This window comes from Medicago truncatula, chromosome 6 (genome assembly GCF_003473485.1).
Source record: "Medicago truncatula cultivar Jemalong A17 chromosome 6, MtrunA17r5.0-ANR, whole genome shotgun sequence".
Taxonomy (NCBI): Eukaryota; Viridiplantae; Streptophyta; class Magnoliopsida; order Fabales; family Fabaceae; genus Medicago; species Medicago truncatula.
The window spans coordinates 27,353,246-27,376,830 of NC_053047.1; the positions used below are offsets into that span (position 1 = coordinate 27,353,246).

At 37.5% G+C, this 23,585-nt stretch overlaps 1 protein-coding gene and 1 non-coding gene across 2 annotated transcripts; one reads left to right on the top strand and one right to left on the bottom strand.

The window, feature by feature from the left end:
• Positions 1-361: 361 nt before the first annotated feature.
• On the top strand, positions 362-468 carry LOC120576270 (small nucleolar RNA R71). The gene has a single exon (XR_005642347.1). It is a non-coding gene; the product is annotated as a small nucleolar RNA R71 (small nucleolar RNA).
• A 6,138-nt stretch (positions 469-6,606) lies between these two features.
• LOC120576075 (uncharacterized) lies at positions 6,607-7,658 on the bottom strand. The gene is made up of 2 exons (XM_039827045.1): positions 7,185-7,658; positions 6,607-7,143 (listed from the first exon to the last, which is right to left on the bottom strand). Exons 1-2 carry the CDS (start codon positions 7,656-7,658, stop codon positions 6,607-6,609), a joined length of 1,011 nt encoding a protein of 336 aa, XP_039682979.1.
• Positions 7,659-23,585: the final 15,927 nt, after the last annotated feature.

The following is a 23,585-nucleotide window of genomic DNA, read 5'->3' on the forward strand; positions in this document are numbered from 1 at the left end:
TTGGCAATCAATGCCAATATGGCCAAATACACCACAAACTTCACAAGGAGGTGATACAGGAGCAGGTGTGACAACACTAGTATTCATTATATCAAATTTTTATGTCAGTGTGTCAACCTTAGCAGTTAGATGATCAAGGGAGGAAATTTTGTACATACCTGCCTCTTTTTTAGAGGGTGAAGAAGCAGTGATGACTTTCTCACTTGTCCACTGATAGTGGTTTTGTGCCATGCCCTCGATCAAATCATATGCTGCTGTGTAAGTTTTATTCATCAAAGCTCCACCTGCAGCTGCATCAACATAGATTTTTGTGGTATACGAAAGACCATTATAAAAGGTGTGGATAATAAGCCACTTCTCTAAACCATGATGGGGGCAAAGCCTAAGCATTTCTTTGAAACGCTCCCACGCATCGTAAAGAGATTCATCATCTTTTTGAGTGTATTGAAAAAGCCTCACCCTGAATTGAGCGGTTTGAGAAAGGGGAAAGAATTGGGCAAGGAAAGCTCGCCTCATTTGGTCCCATGAAGTGATAGAACCAATAGTCAATGAATGAAACCAAGCACTAGCTCTATCCCTTAAGGAAAAAGGAAAGAGGTGCAGCCTTACGGCCTCTTGGTTTGCCTTCAAAGTTCCACTGAGTTTTAAAAAATTTGAAACATGAAGATTCGGATCCTCAGTGGGTGATCCGAAAAATTGATTTTGCTGCACTAGGTAAATAAGTGCAGGCTTTATTTCAAATTTACTACCCTCAACCGTTGGGTACACAATAGCATCGTACGGCTCATCTGAAGATGTGATTGCATACTCTTGGAGAGCACGTTTCTCATCCATGTCGTTATTATTGTCTTTGAGCCATGCCTGAAATCAAAACGGTTAAAGATAGAAAATAAAAAATAAGGAGAAAGGGAGGGAGATATATATATATATATATATAAAATAAAAATAAAATAAGATAAGGAAATAAAATATATTATAAATATATAAAAAATAAAAAAATGAAAAGGTAAGAAAAAGGAAATAAAATATTTTATAAATATATATATATATATATACTATTTTATATATATTTTTTTTAGACTAACCACTATTAAAAAGTTAATCAAATTACAATAACTCCCCGGCAGCGGCGCCAAAAACTTGATGGGATAAAACCGCAAGTGCACGGTCTTACCGAAGTAGTAAAATAGAGTATCGTTCCGACAGGGAGTTATGAATTCAATTAACTTTAGATAATGATTAGACTAACGTTTTATAAGGTAGAAAGTTTTGGGTTTTTAATTGAAAGTAAATAATAAAATAAAAGATAAAAGGCTTGGGGTTATTGGTTCATCCTAACGACAAGTCCTTCTCAAACCAAACCATTAAACTTATAACTTTATGTTAGACCTAATTTCTCAAGACAGTTTCTCTTTTGTTCCTCTAGCAACCAAGCCTATTTTGCTGACTTGATTACTATTAGATTTTGGTTCCTCTAACAACCAACCCTATTTCGCTGACTTGATTGTTATTAGTTCCCTTGAAGATCGAAACTATATGTCTCAAAGATTGCAAAGCCTATTTCGCTGACTTTGCAATCCTTGTCTAAATTCACTTGTTCGAATATCAAAGCTCCACTTTCGTTTTATGAATTGATATTTGAGATGATGGATAAACAATTATCAAACCCTCCACTTTCGTTTCCATAGTTTGATAATGGTTGATCCATGTTAAAGCGGTGAATTTAGATAAGGAATTAGGGTTACATAAGATTAAGGTTTAAAGCTTGGTTTGATTAGGATTATGTCATTAGACTTATCCAACAATCCCAAGACAAGAGAAGTCTACTCACTAATGTTCATCGTAGACAAGGAGAAGAAGAGAGAAAGCATAAAAGTAAATAACAATAAAGTAAATGAACTTTTATTAGAAAGACAATTGTCACATATTGTATTCCAAGAAAAGATGAATAATTGTGATGGCTAGCTACTCTATTTATAGCACACATTTGACTTAAAATCTAAGCAAGTATATTCTAAGAATATTCCACGAGAGATTGCGCGCTAAAATAGAATAGCTCAGAATCCAAGCAAAAGCAGCAAAAGGTGTTATGGAGGGTGGCACGGCCGTGCCAAGGCTAGCACGGGCCGTGCCAGGCTTCTGACTTGTGGGAGACGTATTTTGTCTCTCAATCTTCATATTTTCGTGTCCAATCCGCTCCAAATCCCTTTCTTTTGCTCCAAGACTCAATCCATCCAATATTCTTTCCTGAAATATAATAAATTGCAATTTAAAGTAAACTATCCTAAAAAGGAAATAATACTAATATAAAATTATATAAAATCTAAATAAAACTAAACTAAAAAGCATATTAAAATAGTATATAAATGACTCATCACTTGTCGTTCAATTGGTGAGGGCTTATACCCTGTGAATGCTTTTACCATTCAAATCCGGGAGGGCTCATGCCTTGGAATGCTTTGTCATTCAACTGTTGAGGGCTCATGCCCTGGAATGTTTATCATTCAAATTGTTGGGGGCTTATGCCCCGGAATGCTTAGTCATTCAACACGTTGAAAATGGTGCCACATGCATATTGTAGCTGTCGTTGTTCTTGAGAGAGTTGTTGTTGATTGAGTTGTTGTTGTTGTTGATTAAGTTGTTGTCGTCGTTGTTGAGTGAGTTGTTGTCGTTGTTGTTGTTGTTTTGGATTTAGTTGTTTTGTTGATTAAGTTGTTGTCGTTGTTGTTGAGTGAGTTGTTGTCGTTGTTGTTGATTAAGTTGTTTTTGTTGTTGTTGATTGAGTTGTTGTTGTTGTTGATTAAGTTGTTGTCGTCGTTGTTGAGTGAGTTGTTGTCGTTGTTGTTGAATCTTGTTGTTGTCATCGTTGTTGGTTGAATTAGTAAGTGTTACTAAAGTTAAAGAAGTAAGAACATTATTGTTGAATATATGTTGTTGTTTATATTATTATGATGTGATGATTATGTTGTGTTGTCTATTTTATTATGAGGTGGTGATTATGTTGTGTCGTTTATATTATTATAAGAAGATGTTTATGATATGATGAATTATGTCGTTATATGATGATGTTTATGATGTGATGATTATGTTGTTATATGATGAGTGTATATGATGGGATGAATATGATATTAATGATGACTATAAGTTGATTGATGATTTAATGAAGTACTATACGAAGAATTATTATTATAAATTGATGAAGTTTAAGTTGTTAAATGTAATTGATGAATTATATGCTTAATATTATTGTTTGTGAAATCTCACCCCTTCTGATTGGAAATGTTGCTCTTCGTATGAGTAATTTGCAGGTGATCGAGTTTAAGTTGCTGTTAGATTGCTGTCGTTAGTGGACTATCTCTCACGTGTGTCTTTAGTTGCTCTGATACGTAACGGGATGGAAACTTTGTTGCATACTTTTCTATTCCTTACGTATTACTTTATGAAGTTTATGACTATGTTTTTAAACTGAATTTCTAAGAGATATTTATGATGAGGCCTTCATGCCAAAGACTGTTTTAGAAGTTTGAATTAATTCCGCTGCGAAGTATTAAAGATTATATAATTGAACTTTGAAGTAAAATTAGTTAATTATTCCATTTATGTTTTCAGAAATGAAGTGTGACATCCCGTTTGTGATGAATACTCTGATTATTTAAATGAAATTTTTATGTTGGAAAAACGGGGTGTTACAAGGTTAACTTAAATTCAGTTTAAGTAGGTTGATGTAAACTTAGTTTACATAATCTTCTTAGTTTACATAACTTACTTAAACTGAGTTTAAGTATGTACACTTAAACTCGGTTTACATGACCTACTTAAACTAAGTTTACATGTACATACTTAAACTGATATTGCGTAGAATCATTGAACAAGATTGAACTTTTAAATGTACACTTAAACTAAGTTTACATGATCTACTTAAACTGAGTTTAAGTATGTACACTTAAACTTAGTTTACATGACCTACATAAAATAAGTTTAAATGTACATACTTAAACTGAGATTCGTAGAATCATTGAACAAGGTTGAACTTTTAAATGTACACTTAAACTCGGTTTACATGACTTACTTAAACTGAGTTTAAGTATGTACACTTAAACTCAGTTTACATGACCTACTGAAACTAAGTTTACATGACCTACTTAAACTGAAGAGGGATCTTAGGGTGTAAACAAGAAAAAAGGAAGATGCTTTTTGAAAATTAAATTTTATGGAAGGATAATTTGATCATTTTGGGGTGCAACCAGGATTAAACAGGGTGTAATTAGAAAAACTCTAAAATTAATAGTTGCAGTTGTTATAACTTGTTTTGATGATTTTTGCTTATTCAAGTGTGTAACATGAAATGATGAGTGATTATTGTTGAAACATGTTCAAATTCACTTCATAAAAGATTGACTTAATTGCACTTTTGGCCCCTTATCTTTTCAAAAGTTGCGATTTTGGCACCCTAACTAATTAAAATACAAAACAGCCCCCTATGTATTGGATCTTTGGCAGTTTTAGCCCCCAATGCCAATTTTGACATGGTCATGTGGCAATTTAAAAAAATAAATATTTTTTAAAAAATAAAAAATTATTTTTTTAAATTTAAAAAAATAAAATAAAATCTTTTTTATTTTTTTAATTAAAAAATATACTTTTTTAAATAATTAAAAAATTATTTTTTAATTTTTTTAATTACAAAAATAAAAAAATTATTTTTTAAATAATAAAAAAATACACGTGTGCGTTGACCGATTCAAAATTGGCCTTGGGGGCCAAAACTGCCAAAGATTCAATACATAGGGGCCTGTTTTGTATTTTAATTAGTTAGGGGTCAAAATCGCAACTTTTGGAAAGATAGGAAGCCAAAAGTGCAATTAAGCCTAAAAGATTATAATGTTTGTATGTTGTTGGGGTTTGAATTGGTGTGGTTGTTTGAGTTTTGAATGAAAATTGAAAATTGTGGGGTTTTGTTGAAAAATGAACTAAGTGATAATTTTGAGGTGAATTGGTGTTTTTGATTTCATGTTTGGGGAACGAATTTGGAGCCAAGGGGATCAAAAATGAGATTTGGTGTGAAAATTGAAGGGAAAAGAGGAAAACCCTAGAACATGGGTACCTATTATGGTGTAACTCGCTAGGCAAGTTGTAGCTCGACATGACGAGTGGCACATGATAGAACCCCATGTTTTGGGTGTTCCGGAACTAATTCTTTTGATGAATTTAATTGTTGTTATACTTTCTAAATCTTTGGAAACATCAAATGTATCAAATTGAACTTGAATTTGTGAATCGAATCGGAATTTAATTGAAAATGTTCAAGAACATGAGATTTTTCGAAAATCGTTTTTCTTAAGTAAAATGCTTGGGTTAAGGTTTGTTTTCTTAAACAATGAGGTTTAAATTGTTTTCAAGGGTGTGTGTGAATTTTAACTTGGCCTTACTTTGAAAAATGCAATTCTTTTGAAAAGTGGCAAAATGAGACGAACTTGGTGAAATTTTGAAATTAATCGGAATTAACTTGTAAAGTGAATGTGCATATGCTACTGCAACCATATGTGATATGTACATATATTTTGTTTAGGTGTTTGATCATGAATGCTTTGTCTTTGGTGAATTTCTTGGAAAAAGATGAGTTTTATGAAAATAGACGAACTGTGCCGAAAATTAGTTTTTGGGTTTGTAAGCTTGTAAATGGATTATATTCATGTTTAGATAGTTGAATGATGATTAGTTGTTCATTATGATTGGTGTCGTGACGTTGTTATTTGTCTGTTTCTCAAGTGAAATGTGATTTTGGAACCTTATTATTTCCTTGAGTTGATTGTTCTTGATGACGATGATGCTTTGATGATGATGATTTTATTGACGATGATTTATTAATGACGATGAAATGATGATGAATGTATATATAAAAAGTGACAATGTTAGTGAAAATGAATTTGTCGTGAATGTATGCATTATCGATTCATATGTTGAAGCATTCATAAGTTGTTTAGTAGGATATTTATATCCAGGAAGATGATTTATTTTTATTTTGGAACTATTTTACTTCAATTGCAAGTTATTTAATTTCAGGAACAAATATTTCAAAAATTGAGTCTTGGAGCAAAAGAAATGAGATTTGGAGCTGATTCGGGTTGAAAATACAAAGATTTAGTACAAAAATATAAGGGCACCAACCAGAAGACTTTGCACGGCCCATGCTTCCAGTGGCACGACCCGTGCTTCCAGTGGCACGGCCGTGCCACCACTCCAGACAACCTTTTGCTGCTTTTTGCTTCTCGTACAAGTTACCTATTTAGTTTATTTATGACCTAAAGCCCATGGTTTCATGTGGAACATTATATTGATGTATTTCTTGGGGCTTAAGTAGTTGTAGACTATAAATAGAGTAGCTAGCAATCACATTTATTCATCTTTTGTTCTCTGAAATTAATAGTGACAATTGTTTCTTTGAATAAAAGTTTTTTTTTTTTATTATTTTATTTTATTTTTTGAACAAGCCAAAATGGAATTATATACGAAATAGGGTAGTCCCAAACGCACAAGGTGTGCCTTAGAGACTACCTCAGAAAACGAGAGTTACAACAATTACAATCAAAATACACTAGAAAAACATTAGTCAATACCCAAACAAACAAGAGGGCGTGACCACCACTGCTGAGTCCCAAAAACAAAGGTAGCTTTTTTAGCTTTCAACCAACCTAGAGACAACAACTTAATCTTATCTGGTAAACAAGGGATGGGGGTAACAACATGATTAAACATACGGTTATTACGTTCATTCCAAACAACCCAGGCACATAAAAGCCATATTAGTTGCATAAAAGAACGTCTAGCAACACCACCGCCTGTCAAATGAGTGAACTGTAAAAAATGATCTGAAATATTATCTGTATCCACCCCATAGCATCCAATCCAATCTCGCACCAAATGCCACAGAGAACCAAAAGTATCACACAATAAAAATAGATGTCGTGCCGATTCAGGATGACCACAACCAGCAACACACGAGGACATGTCAGGCGATGGCACCCGTCTAGCAATCAAATTTGTCCTTGTTGGTAAACGATCACGGATGAGCCTCCACGCAAAAACGAAAACCTTCAAGGGAACCTGTTTGTGCCACACCAAATCCATAGCATAGTCGGCGACCTGAGGTACCTAGAGATTAACAAACTATATGCACCTCGAACTGTGTATCCACCAGATGGGTCCGGAAGCCACACCCAGCTATCTGAAACATTAGGATTCAAGGAAACATCAAGAAGTAAAGCCCTACACTCATCTAGAAACTCCTCCTCCCACTGCCATAACCTACGTCTCCACCTCCACACCTCCCCCCACCGCTCCGAATCAATAGAGAGCAAGTCGACGACGGACATAGACTTATTCTCTGTTAACTCAAACAACCGCCTAAACCGCACACAAAGAGGAGCCTCCCCTATCCACCTATCAGACCAAAACGAGGTGTCAACCCCATCACCAACTCTCCTCAACACCTGATCCTCAAACCTCCCGCTACCACCATCGCCTACCCTATCCCTAAGTCGCCTCACCTCCGACCACCAGCAAGAAACACTCCGGCCCCCAACCTCCAACCTGCCACCTAATTCGCCATACCTGGCGACTAAAACCCTATACCACAAACCACCTCTATCCACCAGCATCCGCCAACACCATTTTCCTAACAAAGCTAAATTAAACTCCTTCAATTTCCGCACCCCCAAACCGCGATACTCCTTTTTTAAACAAATAGTTTGCCAACTTAAACAAATAGTCTAGCAAACCTTTAGACAATAAAGTTTTGTTCTTAAAGGATTCCAATAGCAATCAACCTTGAGAATAGGCGTGGTTGCTTGAGGAACACACTCACTGAAACCGAAAGGAGATGTTATAGGCTAAAGAGAAACTTGTCTTTAGAAAATAGGTCCAACATAAAGTTATAGGTTTAGGGTTTGGTTTGTGAAGGATTTGTCACCATGACGAACCAGTAATCCCAAGGCGCTTTTTATTATTGTTTTTAAACCGTTAAAATCTCAACTTTTCAACCACTAAAATCTCTTCTAATCATTCGTAATAGTTAATTGAATTCAAAAATTCCCTATCGGAACGACACTCTTTATTACTACATCGGTAAACCGTGCACTTGCGAATTTACCCCATCAAGTTTTTGGCGCCGCTGCCGGGGAGTAAGGCAATTTGATTAACTTTTTAGTAGTGGTTAGAATTTATCTTTATCTTTTTTTTCTTCTTTCTTTCTTTTTTTACCGTCAACTTCTTGTGTTCTTATTCTTTTATGCGAAGAACCAAAAGTCCTGGTGATTTCGTTCCCGAGATCGAAAGCCATTTGCATAAAAGAAATAGAAAAGCACGAAATAATAACGCTATGGTTGCGGAACACTCTCTTAATTAGTATGCAACCGCTTCTACAGAAGAGACGCATGTTATTATTGTGTACCCAACGGTTGAGCGTAACAATTTTGAAATTAAGTCCGCACTTCTTAACTTAGTGCAGCAAAACCAGTTTTCTGGATCACTCATTGAGGATCTGAATCTGCATATTTCAACCTTTTTAAGACTCAGTGGGACCTTGAAGGCAAACCAAGAGGTCGTAAGGTTACACCTCTTTCCTTTCTCCTTAAGGGATAAGCTAGTTCTTGGTTTCATTCAGTGAAAGTTGGTTCTATCACTTCATGGGACCAAATGAGACAAGCATTTCTTGCCCAATTCTTCCCCCTTCTAAAACAGCTAAATTGAGGAATCTCTACGATGCGTGGGATAGTTTCAAAGAAATGCTTAAACTTTGTCTCTATCATGGTCTAGATAAGTGGCTTATTGTCCATACTTTTTATAACGGTCTTTCATATACCACAAAAATGACTGTTGATGTAGCTACAAGTGGAGCTTTAATGAACAAAAACTATACAACAACATATGCCTTGATCGAGGATATGACCCAAAACCACTGTCAGTGGACTAATGAGAGAGTCATAACTGCTTCTTCACCCTCTAAAAAAGAGGCAGGTATGTACGAAATTTCTTCCCTTGATCATCTAGATGCTAAGGTTGACGCACTCACACTTAAATTTGACAAAATGAATGTTAGTGCTGTCACACCTGCTCCTGTCTCACCTCCTTGTGAAGTCTGTGGTGTATTTGCTCATACTGGCGTTGATTGACAACTAGGTAGTGCTATTGAAGGTGTTGAGCTAATGAATTATGCTCAATACAACCAAGGAATGAGGCGAAATCAAATTTTTTATAAAACCCCTCAAAATTCCTATGGACAAATGGCACCACCTGGTTATTCAAACAACCAGAAAGTCCCTCATAAATCTGGCTTGGAAATTTTAATGGAAAGTTATGTTATGAATCAATCCAAGCAACTCCAAGAGGTAAAAAACCAAACCGGAATTCTGAATGACTCTCTTGCTAAACTCATATCCAAGGTAGACTCTATTTCTACTCATCCTAAGATTCTTGAAACTCAAATCTCCCAAGCAACCCAACAAGTGGCTGCTTCCTCTCAAACCCCGGAAGTCTTCCCAGGTTAAACTGAAGCCAACCCCAAAGCCCATATAAATACTATTACCCTTAGGGATGGTAAACAATTAAAGGACCCCGTTGTGAAAGCTAATTTATAACAAAGAGGGTGAAATAGAAAGTGACAAGCATCTTAGTGAGAAAGCCATAGGAGAAAAGCCGATTGTATGTCTTGTGAATACCAATGCAGTCAAGAAATACTTTGTTAAAATAAAAAGCCCGATAAGTCACAAACCTGAAAAGGCAGCTTAGGAAAAAAAGAGCGTCTCGATAGACTGAAAACCTGAAAGGGCGGTCCATGCAAAAGTTAGAGACATATTAAAAAAAATGAAAAATGATTATCGTGATAGGTTGAACCCACAAGGGCGTCTATGCAAAAGATAAGGAATGTTAACGAGTGCCCCCGGGGCACTGGTTATGCACTTTAAATGGTAACTTTTTATAAAAGTTTGTGTAATAAAGTGCATTGGAAATTGAACACTTTGACATTTGTAAAGAAATATTACTTAATTTAGAAAGCTTAAAGAGGAAAGCTCACAATTTATTGGAGTCTAAAAGGGGGACCTTGGAGGTGAAGGTGTTGCATCATTCAACTTCCTCGTTCCTCTACTTTTGATTGTGACAGAGTCTATGAGGCTTATCAGGATTCATTGAAGTTTAGGCTATTTGATTCCAGAATTTATGGCGTATTCTCTAGTATTGAAGATTAGTTGGATATTCAAATTGTTAATTTTGAAGAATTGGAGTTATTGATTTGGAGTTATTCAAATTGCAGCAGTAATGTTGCACAAAATAAATCCAAACATGCAGCCCAAAGACATCAAAATGAACCCAAGATGCTTTAAAGGTCTGCCCAAAATTCATCAACGATCTAGGAACAGAATGAAAGGTAATTAATCAAAGAACCTCCACCCATCCAAAATTGAGATGGAATCATAGACCTCACCAAATACCAATTCAACAAACAATCCTCTGAGCAAAAACTGAAAAGGTCCGATCCAGAATGGCGAAGAAGAAAGCTGAGAAAAATTGAATGATTTTCTCGAGAAAGTGAACGAGAAAAAGAAGAAGAAAAATGAGAAAATTAAAATTTTTCAAGAAAGTGCAGCGGAAAATATCCTTCAAGGTGGATACCAGGTTCTCTGATACCATGTTGAAACATTATATCCAATGAAGGAATGAGAGAAAACTAAGAGAGTCTTTCTATCTTAAAAATATAAAAGAAGAACAGTCCTGCTTGCAAATTGTGCCAAAACCCTAATGCAATTCATCCCCAATTTAACTAGCAACTCTTGTGGAGGGAAAACCCTAGGGTTTGAATGGGGGAAATTACATTGTTGTCCTTTTAGGCCATGTGGCGTGTGTGATAGCCTTGTGAAGCAAGCTGCTTTGTGTGTAAATGAAAAGGAAATCTGCCTTGATAATTGAGCACACGCTAACTAAGGATGTGCAATGATGGTTTTGGCATCAAACCATACACTTGGCTGAGCAATTGCATTAGGCATACACTTGGCATGATGTTTGATCTGAATTTGAGATGAATGCATTGCCTTGGCCTGTTCTCTTCACTATATAAGGGATGCTCATGCCTTCCCAAATCACAACACATCAACCACATTTCAGTTTTTGAAACAAAAGTAATCAATGGAGAATTTTGGGAACTTCACAATGTATGCTAAGGATCGTGAAGCTGCTGGTGCTGTGTGCTTGACCAAAGGTATGTTTTTGAAGGATTCTATAGGTTGCATTGTGCCAATATTAGTCTGAGTTTGATATTGCCATTAAAGTCATATATATGCATGCTATGTTTCTTTGCTGCTGAATGGTGTAAATTTGTTTTTGATGAAGTTATCAATTCATTAAATTGTTGAATCAGGAAGAACAAACATTGAGTGGTGCACGTGTGTTGGTTTTCATGGTGCTGTTGTTTATATTTCAAGTTGAAACCGTGTTTTTGTCATGCCTTGCAGTTTGTGTGTCTGTTTTATCATGTGTGATGGCCATTTTATGTTGTTTCATTTGTTCATGTTATTTTGGTTGCTGGCAGTTCAAGGCAATGCTGGTGGGGAGATTGACAAACGTGTTATGAAGGATTTGGTTAGTCTTCGGACATTTCACATGGAGTACGATATATGCTCTGTGAGTTGGTTTACTTGCTACTAATTACTTCAAATTCTGAGTATGTTACATGTGTTAAGATAATGATGTGTTTTTAATTGTGTGTTTGCTTGGTGTGATGCTTGGTTTAGAGGTGATGTGTGTATGATCAATGGGGATAGATTAGATGTGTTGGATTATATGACATAATCCTTTAAGCATTTAATCTGATTTACTTGCATAAATGTACTACTGATGTGTAATTGATTTGCCTGGTTGTTTCTCCTGCTACTAATTGGTTTATTCTTTGGGTATGGTATATGTGCTACAATAATGATTTGTTATTTAGCTGTGTGTTTGGTTGGTGGGATGGTTGGTTTGAAAGGTGATGTGTGTATGAACAGTGGTTTGGATGTGTGGCTTATATGATACACCTCTAAGGGTTTGATCTGATTTTCTTAGTCAACTGTACTACTAAGATGTAATTGATTTATATAGTTGGATTGGATGAGACATCACTGATCGATGAATATAAACCATTTATGCAGCGTAAGGGAAGACTGCCTGCTTGCTTTGCAAGAGCTTTTGGTTTACAGGTAGGGCCATATGCTATGTTGCGTGATCAAAACCAGAATGAGATCGAGGTTGCAATCGAGAAGAAGAGTGGGAAAGTTTATTTTGCTGATGGTTGGACGTTTCTGAAGACTTTTTATGGCATATTGGCTGGTGGTTGGGTTACATTCATATTTGCCAACCGACATCTTTTCCTGATTGAGGTGAGGAATCTCTATGGAGGTGAATTGGAATATCCTCGCCTTGATCCTCCTCTAAGGGTGTTGCTGGAATCCCAGGCTGCTAAGGATTACCGGAAGTCTTTTGTGAGATATGGTAACAATGCTCTTTTCCTACCAACCGTTTTTTGTCACACAATGGTCAAGCAGTTAACTTCTGAGGATGTATCCTCTGGATTCTTGGTGAGTGGAGAATGTTTTTCTATAACTTTGTTTTTGTATGGTAACTGCTTGGATCTTTTGGTTGATGTATTTTATCCTATGTTTTCAGAAGCTGAATTGGCTAGGATTTTGCCAATCTACCCTTCCTGCTGAGTCAACGGAGATAACGCTTATTGATTACCTTGGCTATCCTTGGAAACTACTGATGGAGTTTGGGCGCGATGGAGACATGACATGTCTGTTTAAGGGTGAATGGGAAGGGGTGTGTAGGGCACGTTGTCTGGTTCAAGGATCGACTGTGAAGTTTGGCGTCACAGAATCCTGTAACAACAGTGTGATGTACCTCTGCCCACCTCAGATGCTGGTCTTGAAGAGCATGCTCCCGCCATGTGCGAATGCCGGAGGAGATGGTCCGTCTTATCGATTTGAGCAGTATCTCTGGAAGAATTAGTGGTTTTTAATGTATTGGTTTCTTTTTCCCGTCGGGAAAGTGTCGATGTCTTTATGAGTATATGTCTGTTGTGTTCTCAGTTGTGCTGTCAGTGTTGTATGTACACTTTTTTATCGCATTTGTTGTTCGGTTTTTAGGGGACGAGTCCATTAGCGGACGTCTTATTATTAGTAGCCTGATGTTTAAGTAAGTTTGGTGTGTTTATGATGGATTTTGTAACAGTTGTTGTCCTTATAAATGACGAGTATTTGTGTGTTTGCTTTTACTGTATCAATGTGTGGCTATAGTTTTTATTCTCTGTTTTTGTTTGAATGATGTGGCTTGGCTGCATCTGTAATCTCGACTTATTACATTCCCTGCAGGGTATATTGTAATTGAATTTGTGGATGTAGTCTTGCATGATTGTTTGATTGAATATGGATAATTGAAAATGCGGGCATAGGAAATTATAATGTTGTGCCCAGCTGAGATTGAAATGATAATGTTGAGAATGGGGGCATGGGAAATGATACGTCTATTCACATAATATATATGCACACACACACACGCAATAGAATTACAAGTTTATGGTAGTAAAATAATCCAGTTGGCTTTCATTTTGTTGTAAGTTTCCTCCTGTTATGTGTACTGGGGATCTATTCTACACCATGACCTTATTTATGCTAAAATATGATCAAATATAATAAAGTGTGTGAATTTGATTGTGCCTCTCATTTTACATCCAAAGGCACTCAGGGAGGTAAAATTGCTAGATAGTGATATTCAGTATATTTATCATGGCAAGGCATGCTTGAGACCATTTTATCAATTGATCCACTCAATCTAGGCATGTGTTTGCCAAGTGTCATGTTTGAAATGCCTACAAGACTTTTTTTGTTTCCCAATGGTTTGGTTGGCGGTGGATTAGCTGGAGTGGAGTGTTGGAACAAGTATTTTCCTAGAGCTCCGTGCTTGCTTTTGCTATGAATCCCAACGGATTTGTTTGGGAAGGAGTGTCTCCACACATAGACATGTAGTTAATGTAATTTGGACATCCACTTACTTCATTTTTTTTAAGCTATAATTAGTGTTAGTTTTCCAAAGCTGATTTTTTCTGCTCTCTTTCTTAGACATGACAGCTCCATTGTTAATGATATTTGTGTGTCTTATAAGAAGTTGTTCAGATATGCCAACCACTTTCCAACTTCCTTGCTGTGCTTGGTTGTTCACCGTGTCTGTTATTTGTTCCCCTTGCTTAGCAATTCTCCAACGGGTTTGTTGTGTAGACTTATGCTCTAGGTGCTTAATTGAAAAGGCTCATTAAGGTTTCCCATAGTTCTCAGACATTATCAAGGTTCCTATGATGGAGCAGGGTAACAACGGAGAATTGGATGATGATTGTAAACAGGCTGCAGATGCTTTGATCTTAATGAAAGGTAATGTGTGAGCAATAAGTTATATAGAGATTGAGACATGTATGCATTATTCTGGTATATATCAGGTGGTTAACCAACGCTAACATGTATGAATGTTGCATTGTTAGGGCTTATGAATTTTGATTTGGATGTTCCCTCTTTCAGCGAGGAGATGCTGATGTTGGATTCATACATCATGGAATTTGACATCACAAATGTGAGGCCACTTTTTTGTAATATGGCATGTTATATTGTTCATTCGAGGTATGAGATATATGTGGTATGTTTGTGGGTGTAACACCAAATATGTTCCTGCAGGCTGTTGCTAGGTTACCCAGGTGTTTTGGAAAGGACTATGGCATGCACATTGAAGAATTTGTTATGCTTTGTGATCCTAAGAATAATATGGTGGAAGTTCAGGTGGAGATAAAAAACAACAAGGTGTTCTTTAAGAGTGGGTGGTTTGGTTTGAAGGATTTCTACAACATAGATATAGGTGCTTAGGCAACCCTCATCTATGAGCACCCACGACTTCTGAGACTGAGATTAAATAACAGGTATGGTGAGGAGGTTGACTACCCTGGTTGCACTCCTCCCATCGTATCAAAGCTTGATCGTGGATTATGTTCCGATAGCAAGTTGACATTTTGGGGAGCATGTACTGTGGAATTGTCTGCAGCTGATGTTGCCTCCGGATTTTTGGTACATGTTTTTTTATTTGTTTTGGTTGTATCCTATGGAAAAAATGGTACCGTGTATTCATATTGTTTGCTTATTTATCGTTGTAGGTGTTGCCTTGGGTGGGATTTTGCCAGAGATTGTTGCCAAGGGAGGGAACAGAGATCAAAGTGATTGATTATTTGGGATTTGTTTGGAAGTGCTATTTTCAAATTGTTGATGGGGATCATGGTTTGGTGTGCAAGATAGGCGGTTCGTGGGGCGCTATTTGCAGGGCGCGCAGGTTCGCCGAAAAGGATCCGTTGAAGTTAGCTGTAACTAAAAAGTCTGATAACAAAGTTGTCTACCTAAGGTATCTCCCCATACCCTGCAGACACAAGGAGATTATCAAACCGACTGATCGTGTTGTCTGTTTTGATGTTGCTCTGGCTGGATTTCCCTTAAGAGGTTTGGTTATATGATGCATGTTGGTATATTGTGTTCTGATATGTGTTCTTTTGGTTGAACTGTTATATGTGCCGTCATTGTCTTAGGGACGGCTATCCGGATCACAGATGAACTTTATGTACGGGAGATACATAGGTTGAAGAGCTATGTCGTTGAGCTTGATCCGACAATTGTGAGTGATCTGCTTATTTTTGCATGAGATTCTGATGTTGTTGCATTGGATACCTTTTATGTCTGTCGTATATTAATGTCCTTGACATGTAAGTCGTCGTATGAGTTCAATGTGCTTCGAAATAAGTTGGTGAAAATTTGTGGATTTCTGAGTTTTAAACGGTTAATCTTCTATAATTTAAAAGTGAGGTTACATATAGTTCTTGCCTATATCTGCTAGGAGATGCTGTGCGTTAATCATATCGTGGCAGCAATTATTTTTTCTGAGTTCCTGCGTTTGCTCTCTGTTTTAGTGATTAAGTCGATGTGTGTTTGCCGTTATTATGTGTATGATGTCGTTGTGGCTTTCAGCGAGATAGATGATAGTCAACAAAAAATTATGACACTTTGTTTATATTTGTGGTTGCAGTGTGTGCCTGTGTTTGTGTGTGTTTTGGTGCACTTTATTGTGTTGCCAATGACACTGCCAAATGCATGTTCCGTCTAACTTAGATGTGGCTATTGTATCTGTTTATTTGTAATGTTCCGATTAAATTCAGTTTGTGTTTGTAACAGGCCAAGGTGAGGATGCCATCATGTTTCGCTAAGGAGTGCGGCTTGCACATTGACGAGTATGTGATGTTGCGCGATCCCAACAAGAATGTGTTTGAGGTTAGGGTGCACAAGAAAAAAGGCAAGGTGTATTTGAGGGATGGTTGGGCAGAATTGAAGGATGTATATAAAATAGGCAGTCGTGCGTGGGTCACTCTTACCTACGATGAATCAAATCTTATGCATATGAGCATCAAAGACAAATCAGGGGTTGAAGTTGACTACCCCAGCAACGGTCTGCTTCCTATATCAAAGAGATTAATCCCATCTGACGGCCACAGGATGCTGCAGTTTTATCGCACGACTGTGCATTTACTCACCGCTTCTGACATTAATTCTGGATATCTGGTAACTGATATATGCTGCTGAGTGTGTCCACCTATGCATTGTACTGTTGTTTGCGATGGGCAATAATGTTTTTGATTTTCGTAAATGCAGGTTTTGCCTTGGGTTGGTTTCTGCGAAGATACATTGCCCAAAACTGCGACTCGGCTATCTATTATCGATCACTACGGCAATATTTGGAAGTGTGAGATGGTGTTTATGAAGGTTCGGAATACTGTGTTTTGCAGGATTGGAGGTCAGTGGAGTCTTTTGTGCGCAGCGCGCAATATGTTGAAAGGACATGCTATCAAGCTTGCTGTCACCGGTGATAAAAGGAACGGTATTCTGCATATAAGGCATGCTCCTTTGCAGTGTGTCCACAGGGGCTTTACACGTTCCATGGGAACAACTGAGTCGCGACATGTGTATCAAGTTAACCATTACTTTGGGCAGTGTCCGTTGAAGAGAGACTGCGGTTGGCGTTTGGGTTGATGTGTGTTATGAGACATGGAGTATTCCATTTTTTTGGTGTTATGTGATTTTGATAGTACGCAGTTTGCATTTGCGTATGTCCTTCGGTTAGTTTTGGGCACATTTATGTTGCGTTTGGTATTTCGCTACCGGTTTCGCATGTTGTATGAAAAACATCGATTAGTGCTTAGTTCGTGGTTTGTTTGTGTCTGAGTTGTAATGACTTATGAATGACTTTTAAATCACGTAATCTACTGGTTATGTTTGTTTCATCTCAGATTTTATTCCATGTTGGAAATATGATTATCTATTTGGATTGCAAGGTGAGTGACTGATGTGTGAGTATGCGCTTCGTTGTACATTTACCCGCGAATAAACCATGTCTATTTGTGTTATGGGCAGCTGATTATGATAGACTGGATTCACAATAAGCAATTTAGGATGGTCGAACAAATTGCGTGCTAGGGTGGATGTGACAGTAAAATATCAGATGACTGGATGTGGAGCACACACACATAGGTCATATTGTGATATTGATGTATAAGGCGTGCGTTTAAAGCGACATTAACGTGTCATCCATAGATTAATTGCAGTTAGGGAACGTTAATATGTATTCTTGGGGAGGGGGGGAATTGGTTCTGCTGGATCGGAATTACCAGTCCTGCATGTTTAGGACGCGGTGCACCAGTGGCTGTATTCTGGAAATTTGCACACCCGATTTCTCCCCGGATAAATATTCGAGTTGCATCTGCTGGATGGTGTGCAGATTGGAATTGTGGACGTGTGTAGCGGTGCATTGGAGTGTGTGTTGCTTTAGAACTGGTAAGGTGATTTCTGCACGACCGTGAACCTGATTTTAAATTCATTTCGAGACCAGGCAATGACATTTGTCGAATAATAATTTATTACGCTGATCCAAACTAAAGTTCATTCCCAATTCAAGCTTGCAATTCACGAGCAATCGTTTTTCCGGATAAACCCGCATTGTTTAATTTCTATGCAGAGGAATGGCGAAGCCGTGTACATGCCAACCCATTTTCTTCAATTATGCAAATACATTAGAATACATTGAAGTCTTGGTTAATCGAAATGAAGGAGTCTATATCACATGAGTCAGCCCTTATTGATTTATAGACATTGTAGGATCAGGCAAGGGCATCTGATGTATAATATGTGATGTTGGCCTAAGCTAAATTTCATTGTCCTTTAATGCAAATAGGGGTTTTAGATGTTCTCCCTGTATATGCAGATAGTATGTTGAGTTTTTTTTTTTGCAATTTTGTGTGTTTGATAGCCATGTGCGTGATAGAGAACCTCACTTATCTATTGCTATAATGATTGTGTCATTCTCTTATCAGTTTGCAAGCTTGAATTGGGAATATTGGTTATCTTGGGCTTCTGTTGAGGATTGTTTCACATGATTTCCATTAATTGAATCACTCAATGTAGCCATGCGTGTGCCATGTGTTGGATTCCTCAGGGACCATGAGATACTTTCCTTTTCCAATGGATTGTAATTGGTTATCTTTTGGTTGGAGTGGAGTGTTGGATCAGATATAGTCTTGAGCTCCGTGTTTAGCTGGCCATCTGTCATCAAGTTTTCTTAGTCTCATAATTAAACTCCAAGTTGTAGCCACATTGTCTTGACTTCAAATGGAAAACATGATTATTTATTTTTTCCAAGACACTTAGATTTTTGGCAATAAAGTTTAATCATTGGTTTGATGTGGTAAGAAAGTTGATATAGATCTTTTTCCTACTACCCAATCTGCACATTTGCACGTGTAATGTGAATGCATATAGCTAACAAGTTTTATATTGGTGTATCTTTTTATAATAACTAATTTAGTTTTCCAAATTAGTTTTCCAAACCAGGATTAATAGCATATAATATATAATATAATATGGATAGCAATGGTTAATATTGCCCCTAATGAGTCTATGTTAGATGTGGTGATGATGAAGGGATGTGGTATTCCTTTACTTTGGATAAATTACCTTCTTTAGTTGTTTACTCAACTTTGTACTCACGTCTTTATATGCCTATCTCCATAGTTATTTCTTTCCATGCACAGAGATTGAAGGCACGTCTCTTATCAGCTCATATAAAAAACTATTAAAAGCATCCCCTAATCCTTCCCCTTTATTAAGATTTCTAGAATGGCTGCTGCTCGGGGCAATGGCAAGACAAGTGATGATGTTGGAACTTCTGAGACTTTGATCTCTCTCAGAGGTATTTTACAGATGACAAAGGGGTTTTAATTGCAGTTATTTGCTTTGCATTTTTTCCCAGACCTTATATTTTCTAGGACATTTCTCTCAATCATTGCATATATGCAGCATGCAATTTGATGTTTATGAATATTTATAATGTCTTATGCAATTATTGTATTTTCTTTGATTGGAACAAAATGCATATATCTTTCTTCATGTTGGTTAGCCACTCTGCTCAAGTCTGTTTGTGTTTTGAGGTGTATGTTACATGTAGCTGGTATTATTTGTCTTTCATATGATGTATGCTTGGCTCCCAGGGGTGTGAGTGACTATGGTAATGATTTGAGGTGGATGCATGTCATTTTTATGATGAGTGCACTTACTTACCACATAAGTATCTTTATTTCAGTTCCCTTGATATGCAATCTCAACAAGAGTTGTATCTTATTAGTTGAATGTTACACTATCAATGTTATGTTGGTGTCTTATATATTATGGCTGTTGTTGATGTGAATATTGCCTTTTCAGAATCAGCCACTTTTGATTTGAATGTGCGTCCTTCTGCGAAGGAGATATCAATGGATGATTCGTATGTACTTGAGTTTAATGTCACAAGTGTGAGTCACCTTTTTGACCCCTCCGAATAAGCTATAACCTGTTTATATGCTGTGCTTTCTGTTCTGATTATGGCTATAATACATACGATATGCATGCGCAGGCTGTCGCGAAGTTGCCCAGGTGTTTTGGAAAGGAGCATGGCACTGAAATTGATGAGTTCATTATGCTTTGTGATCCAAAGAACAATGAGATAGAGGTGCAGGTTGCGATTAAAGAAAACAAGGTGTATTTCAAGAACGGTTGGTTTGGGATGAAGGATTTCTATGCTATTGATATTGGTGCATGGGCTTTGCTTACATATGAAGATTCGAGTTTCATGCGGATGTCCTTGAAAAATCGGTTTCATCAGGAAGTAGATTATCCTGTTAATGATCCTCCGATAATAGCAAAGTTAGATCGGGATTTGACTGAATGCAGTTCCCTGGATCTTTGTTTATCGTCTATCATAGTATTGACTGAATCTGATGTGAAGTTTGGATTCCTGGTACATATCTTTGCTGTGTTTTTGCTTGAAATAAATACATGAACTGAACTTTATTGCTCATGGTTTGTGTTGAACTTCTTCTGTAGATAATGCCTTGGGTCGGTTTTCCTCGGAGTGCACTGCCAAGTAAGGAATCTGGGATGAAGGTTGTTGATTATCTGGGATTTGCTTGGAATTGCTCTTTTCGGATTGTTGAGGACAGCAGCAGGCTGGTGTGTAAGATTGGAGGTGGGTGGGGTGCTCTTTGCAAGGCACGGAGGCTGCAACCAAAACAGCCATTGAAGTTGGGTGTGACTCATGAAGCGGACAATAAGGTTGTCTATCTGAAGCATCTTCGTTTTCCATCAATGCAGACGGACATAACGAAGTTGACCGATAAAATTGTGTGCCGGAATGCAGCTGAAGCAGTACTCCCCCCAAGAGGTTGATAAGTTTGTTTTATGTAATTTTTTGCTGTTTTGATATATTGTGTCATGATTTACCAGGAAAAATGTACACATTGTCGTTGCCTCAGGAACTGTTGTTCGTGTTGCTGATGAGCTTTCCCTTCAAGAGATGCGATTGCTGAATACATATTATGCAGAGCTTGAGACCGCAACTGTAAGTGATTTTTTATATGTCAACTGCTTTCTGATGGAACAATCATTATAATATGCTGACTTACGTTGGACAAAATCCCTAATTCAAATGATTTCGTTGGCTTGCTTAATGTCGTCATTACGAAGATGCGCACGATGGGGCATAAGATAAATTGCGAACATTTTAGGAGTTTGCCTCTAGCTATGTGTAATACTCCCAAAAGGTATAACAAATTTGCAACCAGTGTGGTGGATTCTTTTTGGACTGCTGTATTTTTTCTTATGGAGTCTTTCTGTCTTGACCATTAAAATTAAGCTGAGCACCAGATTTTAATTAACCAACGTAAATTTTGCAGCATTAATTAACTCAAAAAGGTTTGCGTGGAAAATAGATGTTTGTTCTTCTCTATTTTGCTGGCCACATGTTGTTTTGAATATTAGGCGATGGTTTTAATTTGGCTACTTTTGGAAAGTAATGCTATGAAGACTTATTTGTTTCTTGGTGCATTTTCTGAAAGTTATACAATACTTACGCTGATATTTCTTGGTTGTCAAGTTAGGATCAAGACTGTCAATTATCATTCATGCTATGTAGTTAGTCGGTTCATTTGTGGGCATTGCACTGTTTTGGTATGTTGATTGGAACTAACCGTGTCATGTGTTTGATGTGTTGGTCAGCCGAAGACAAGGTTGCCATCGTGTTTCGCCAAGGAATATGGTTTGCATGTTGATGATTATGTCATGTTGCGTGATCCAAACAGAAACATGTTCAAGGTCAAGGTCCACGTGAAAAATGGCAAGGTTTATCTGCGGGATGGTTGGGCTGAGCTGAAGGGTTTCTATAAGGTAGATCGTGGTGCGTGGGTCACCCTGACGTATGTACAGCCGAATCTTCTAGATATGACTATCGCAGAGAGATCAGGAGTCGAAATCAACTATCCTAACAAATTTCTTCCTCCCATGTCGAAAATGATTGTCCCACGTGAGGGTGGATCGGTCATGCGCTTCTATCGCTCATTCGTCCATATATTGTCGGACGCTGATATTAGTTCCGGATACCTGGTGAGTTGTTTATTTAGCTGTAACATATGCGTTTGGAGTTTACAACGTTTGTGTTTGGTGATGTCAGTCTGAATTGTCTATAAAAAACACAGGTTCTGCCTTGGTTTGGCTTTGGTGTGGATGCATTGCCCAAAACTGAGGGTCGGCTATCTATTATCGATCACTGCGGGAGTGTTTGGAGGTGCCCGATGGATTTCGTTAGGATGGGTGATTCAATTTTCTGCAGGATTGGAGGTGACTGGAAGCCCTTATGTATAGCGCGTAGATTGACCAAAGGTTATGCTATAAAGCTTGCTATAACCGATAATAGCAGGAGCGGCGTTCTTCATATACGGTATGCTCCTTTGAACTGTGTCCATAGGGGTTTCGTGAGGTCCAGGAATGCTGCTGATGCAAGACATGTGTATCGGGTGAACCATTACTTCGCTGATTGTCCACTCAAGAAAAAATGTGGTGCCTCCTGAGAGGGTGTATGTCAGGAGCCGTGGATTTGACTGTCATTTCAGTGTGTGCACAGTTCCTGCTGTGTAATTGGCTGGCGTGTATTTTGTTTGTTTTGTTTTCAGTTTATTTTGGTGATGTTTCATGCCTCTGCCAATGTATATTTTGTACGATCTGGTGAACTTTGACCAGCGCCGAGTATGCGCTTCGTTTCTTTGTATAGGAACAAGTTATTTATGCAATACTTTCTAATTGTGCTTTGCTCTGATGCTATATGTTGCTGGTGCACTTCCTGTCACATGAATGTTATATCATTATTGATGCAGGCACATGTGACGAGAATGTTGCCTCGGCATTTAAACAACCCAGATGCAACATAAAAACCACACGGTCAATGGATAAATATCCGAGCTGTGTCTTTCTTCAGTGCATGACCGTGCATTTATTATTTATTTGTGGCATTCATTTATGTAAGTTACCTGTCGATTCCACCTGCACCATAGTCGTCTTATAGTCAGAAGTAGACTACAAAGCACTGCTGCGAGTATCCCTCAGCTCATCTTCGAATTCATTTTTCCGACTGTCAGCCTAGGTAATAGGAATGATCAGATAAGTGTCCACAATAATCGTTGCGTTCGCTGTGATTTATTTCGCTGATGGTTTTAATCTCTGGTTTGCCCTCTGTTTCGTTGCGTTCATTTGGTTTATTCTATTTGATGTCTGTACTGAGATCACATTATGTGGCTGATCAGTGGTCCGTATTGTCGTTCCATATAGTAAATTTCACAGTGTGTGTTATTTTTACACCTTTGATGATTAATAGTAAAAATTCGAGCCAATGAAAACAATAAAAATAATGCATGGCTATCAGATGAATATCTGAGCAGCAATGCTCTTCAGCACATATCCCATATGTTTCTGGTATATTTGTGATCACGGTCTGTCTAAGCAAATTGTCGCTGATGCATATATAATAATCAGCCTATTGGGAAAAAGAAATGATCCAGACCCACTGTCCCAATTACTCATTTCAGATTTTGAATCCATTCGTGTACCCGGCGGTCGGAATAATATAAA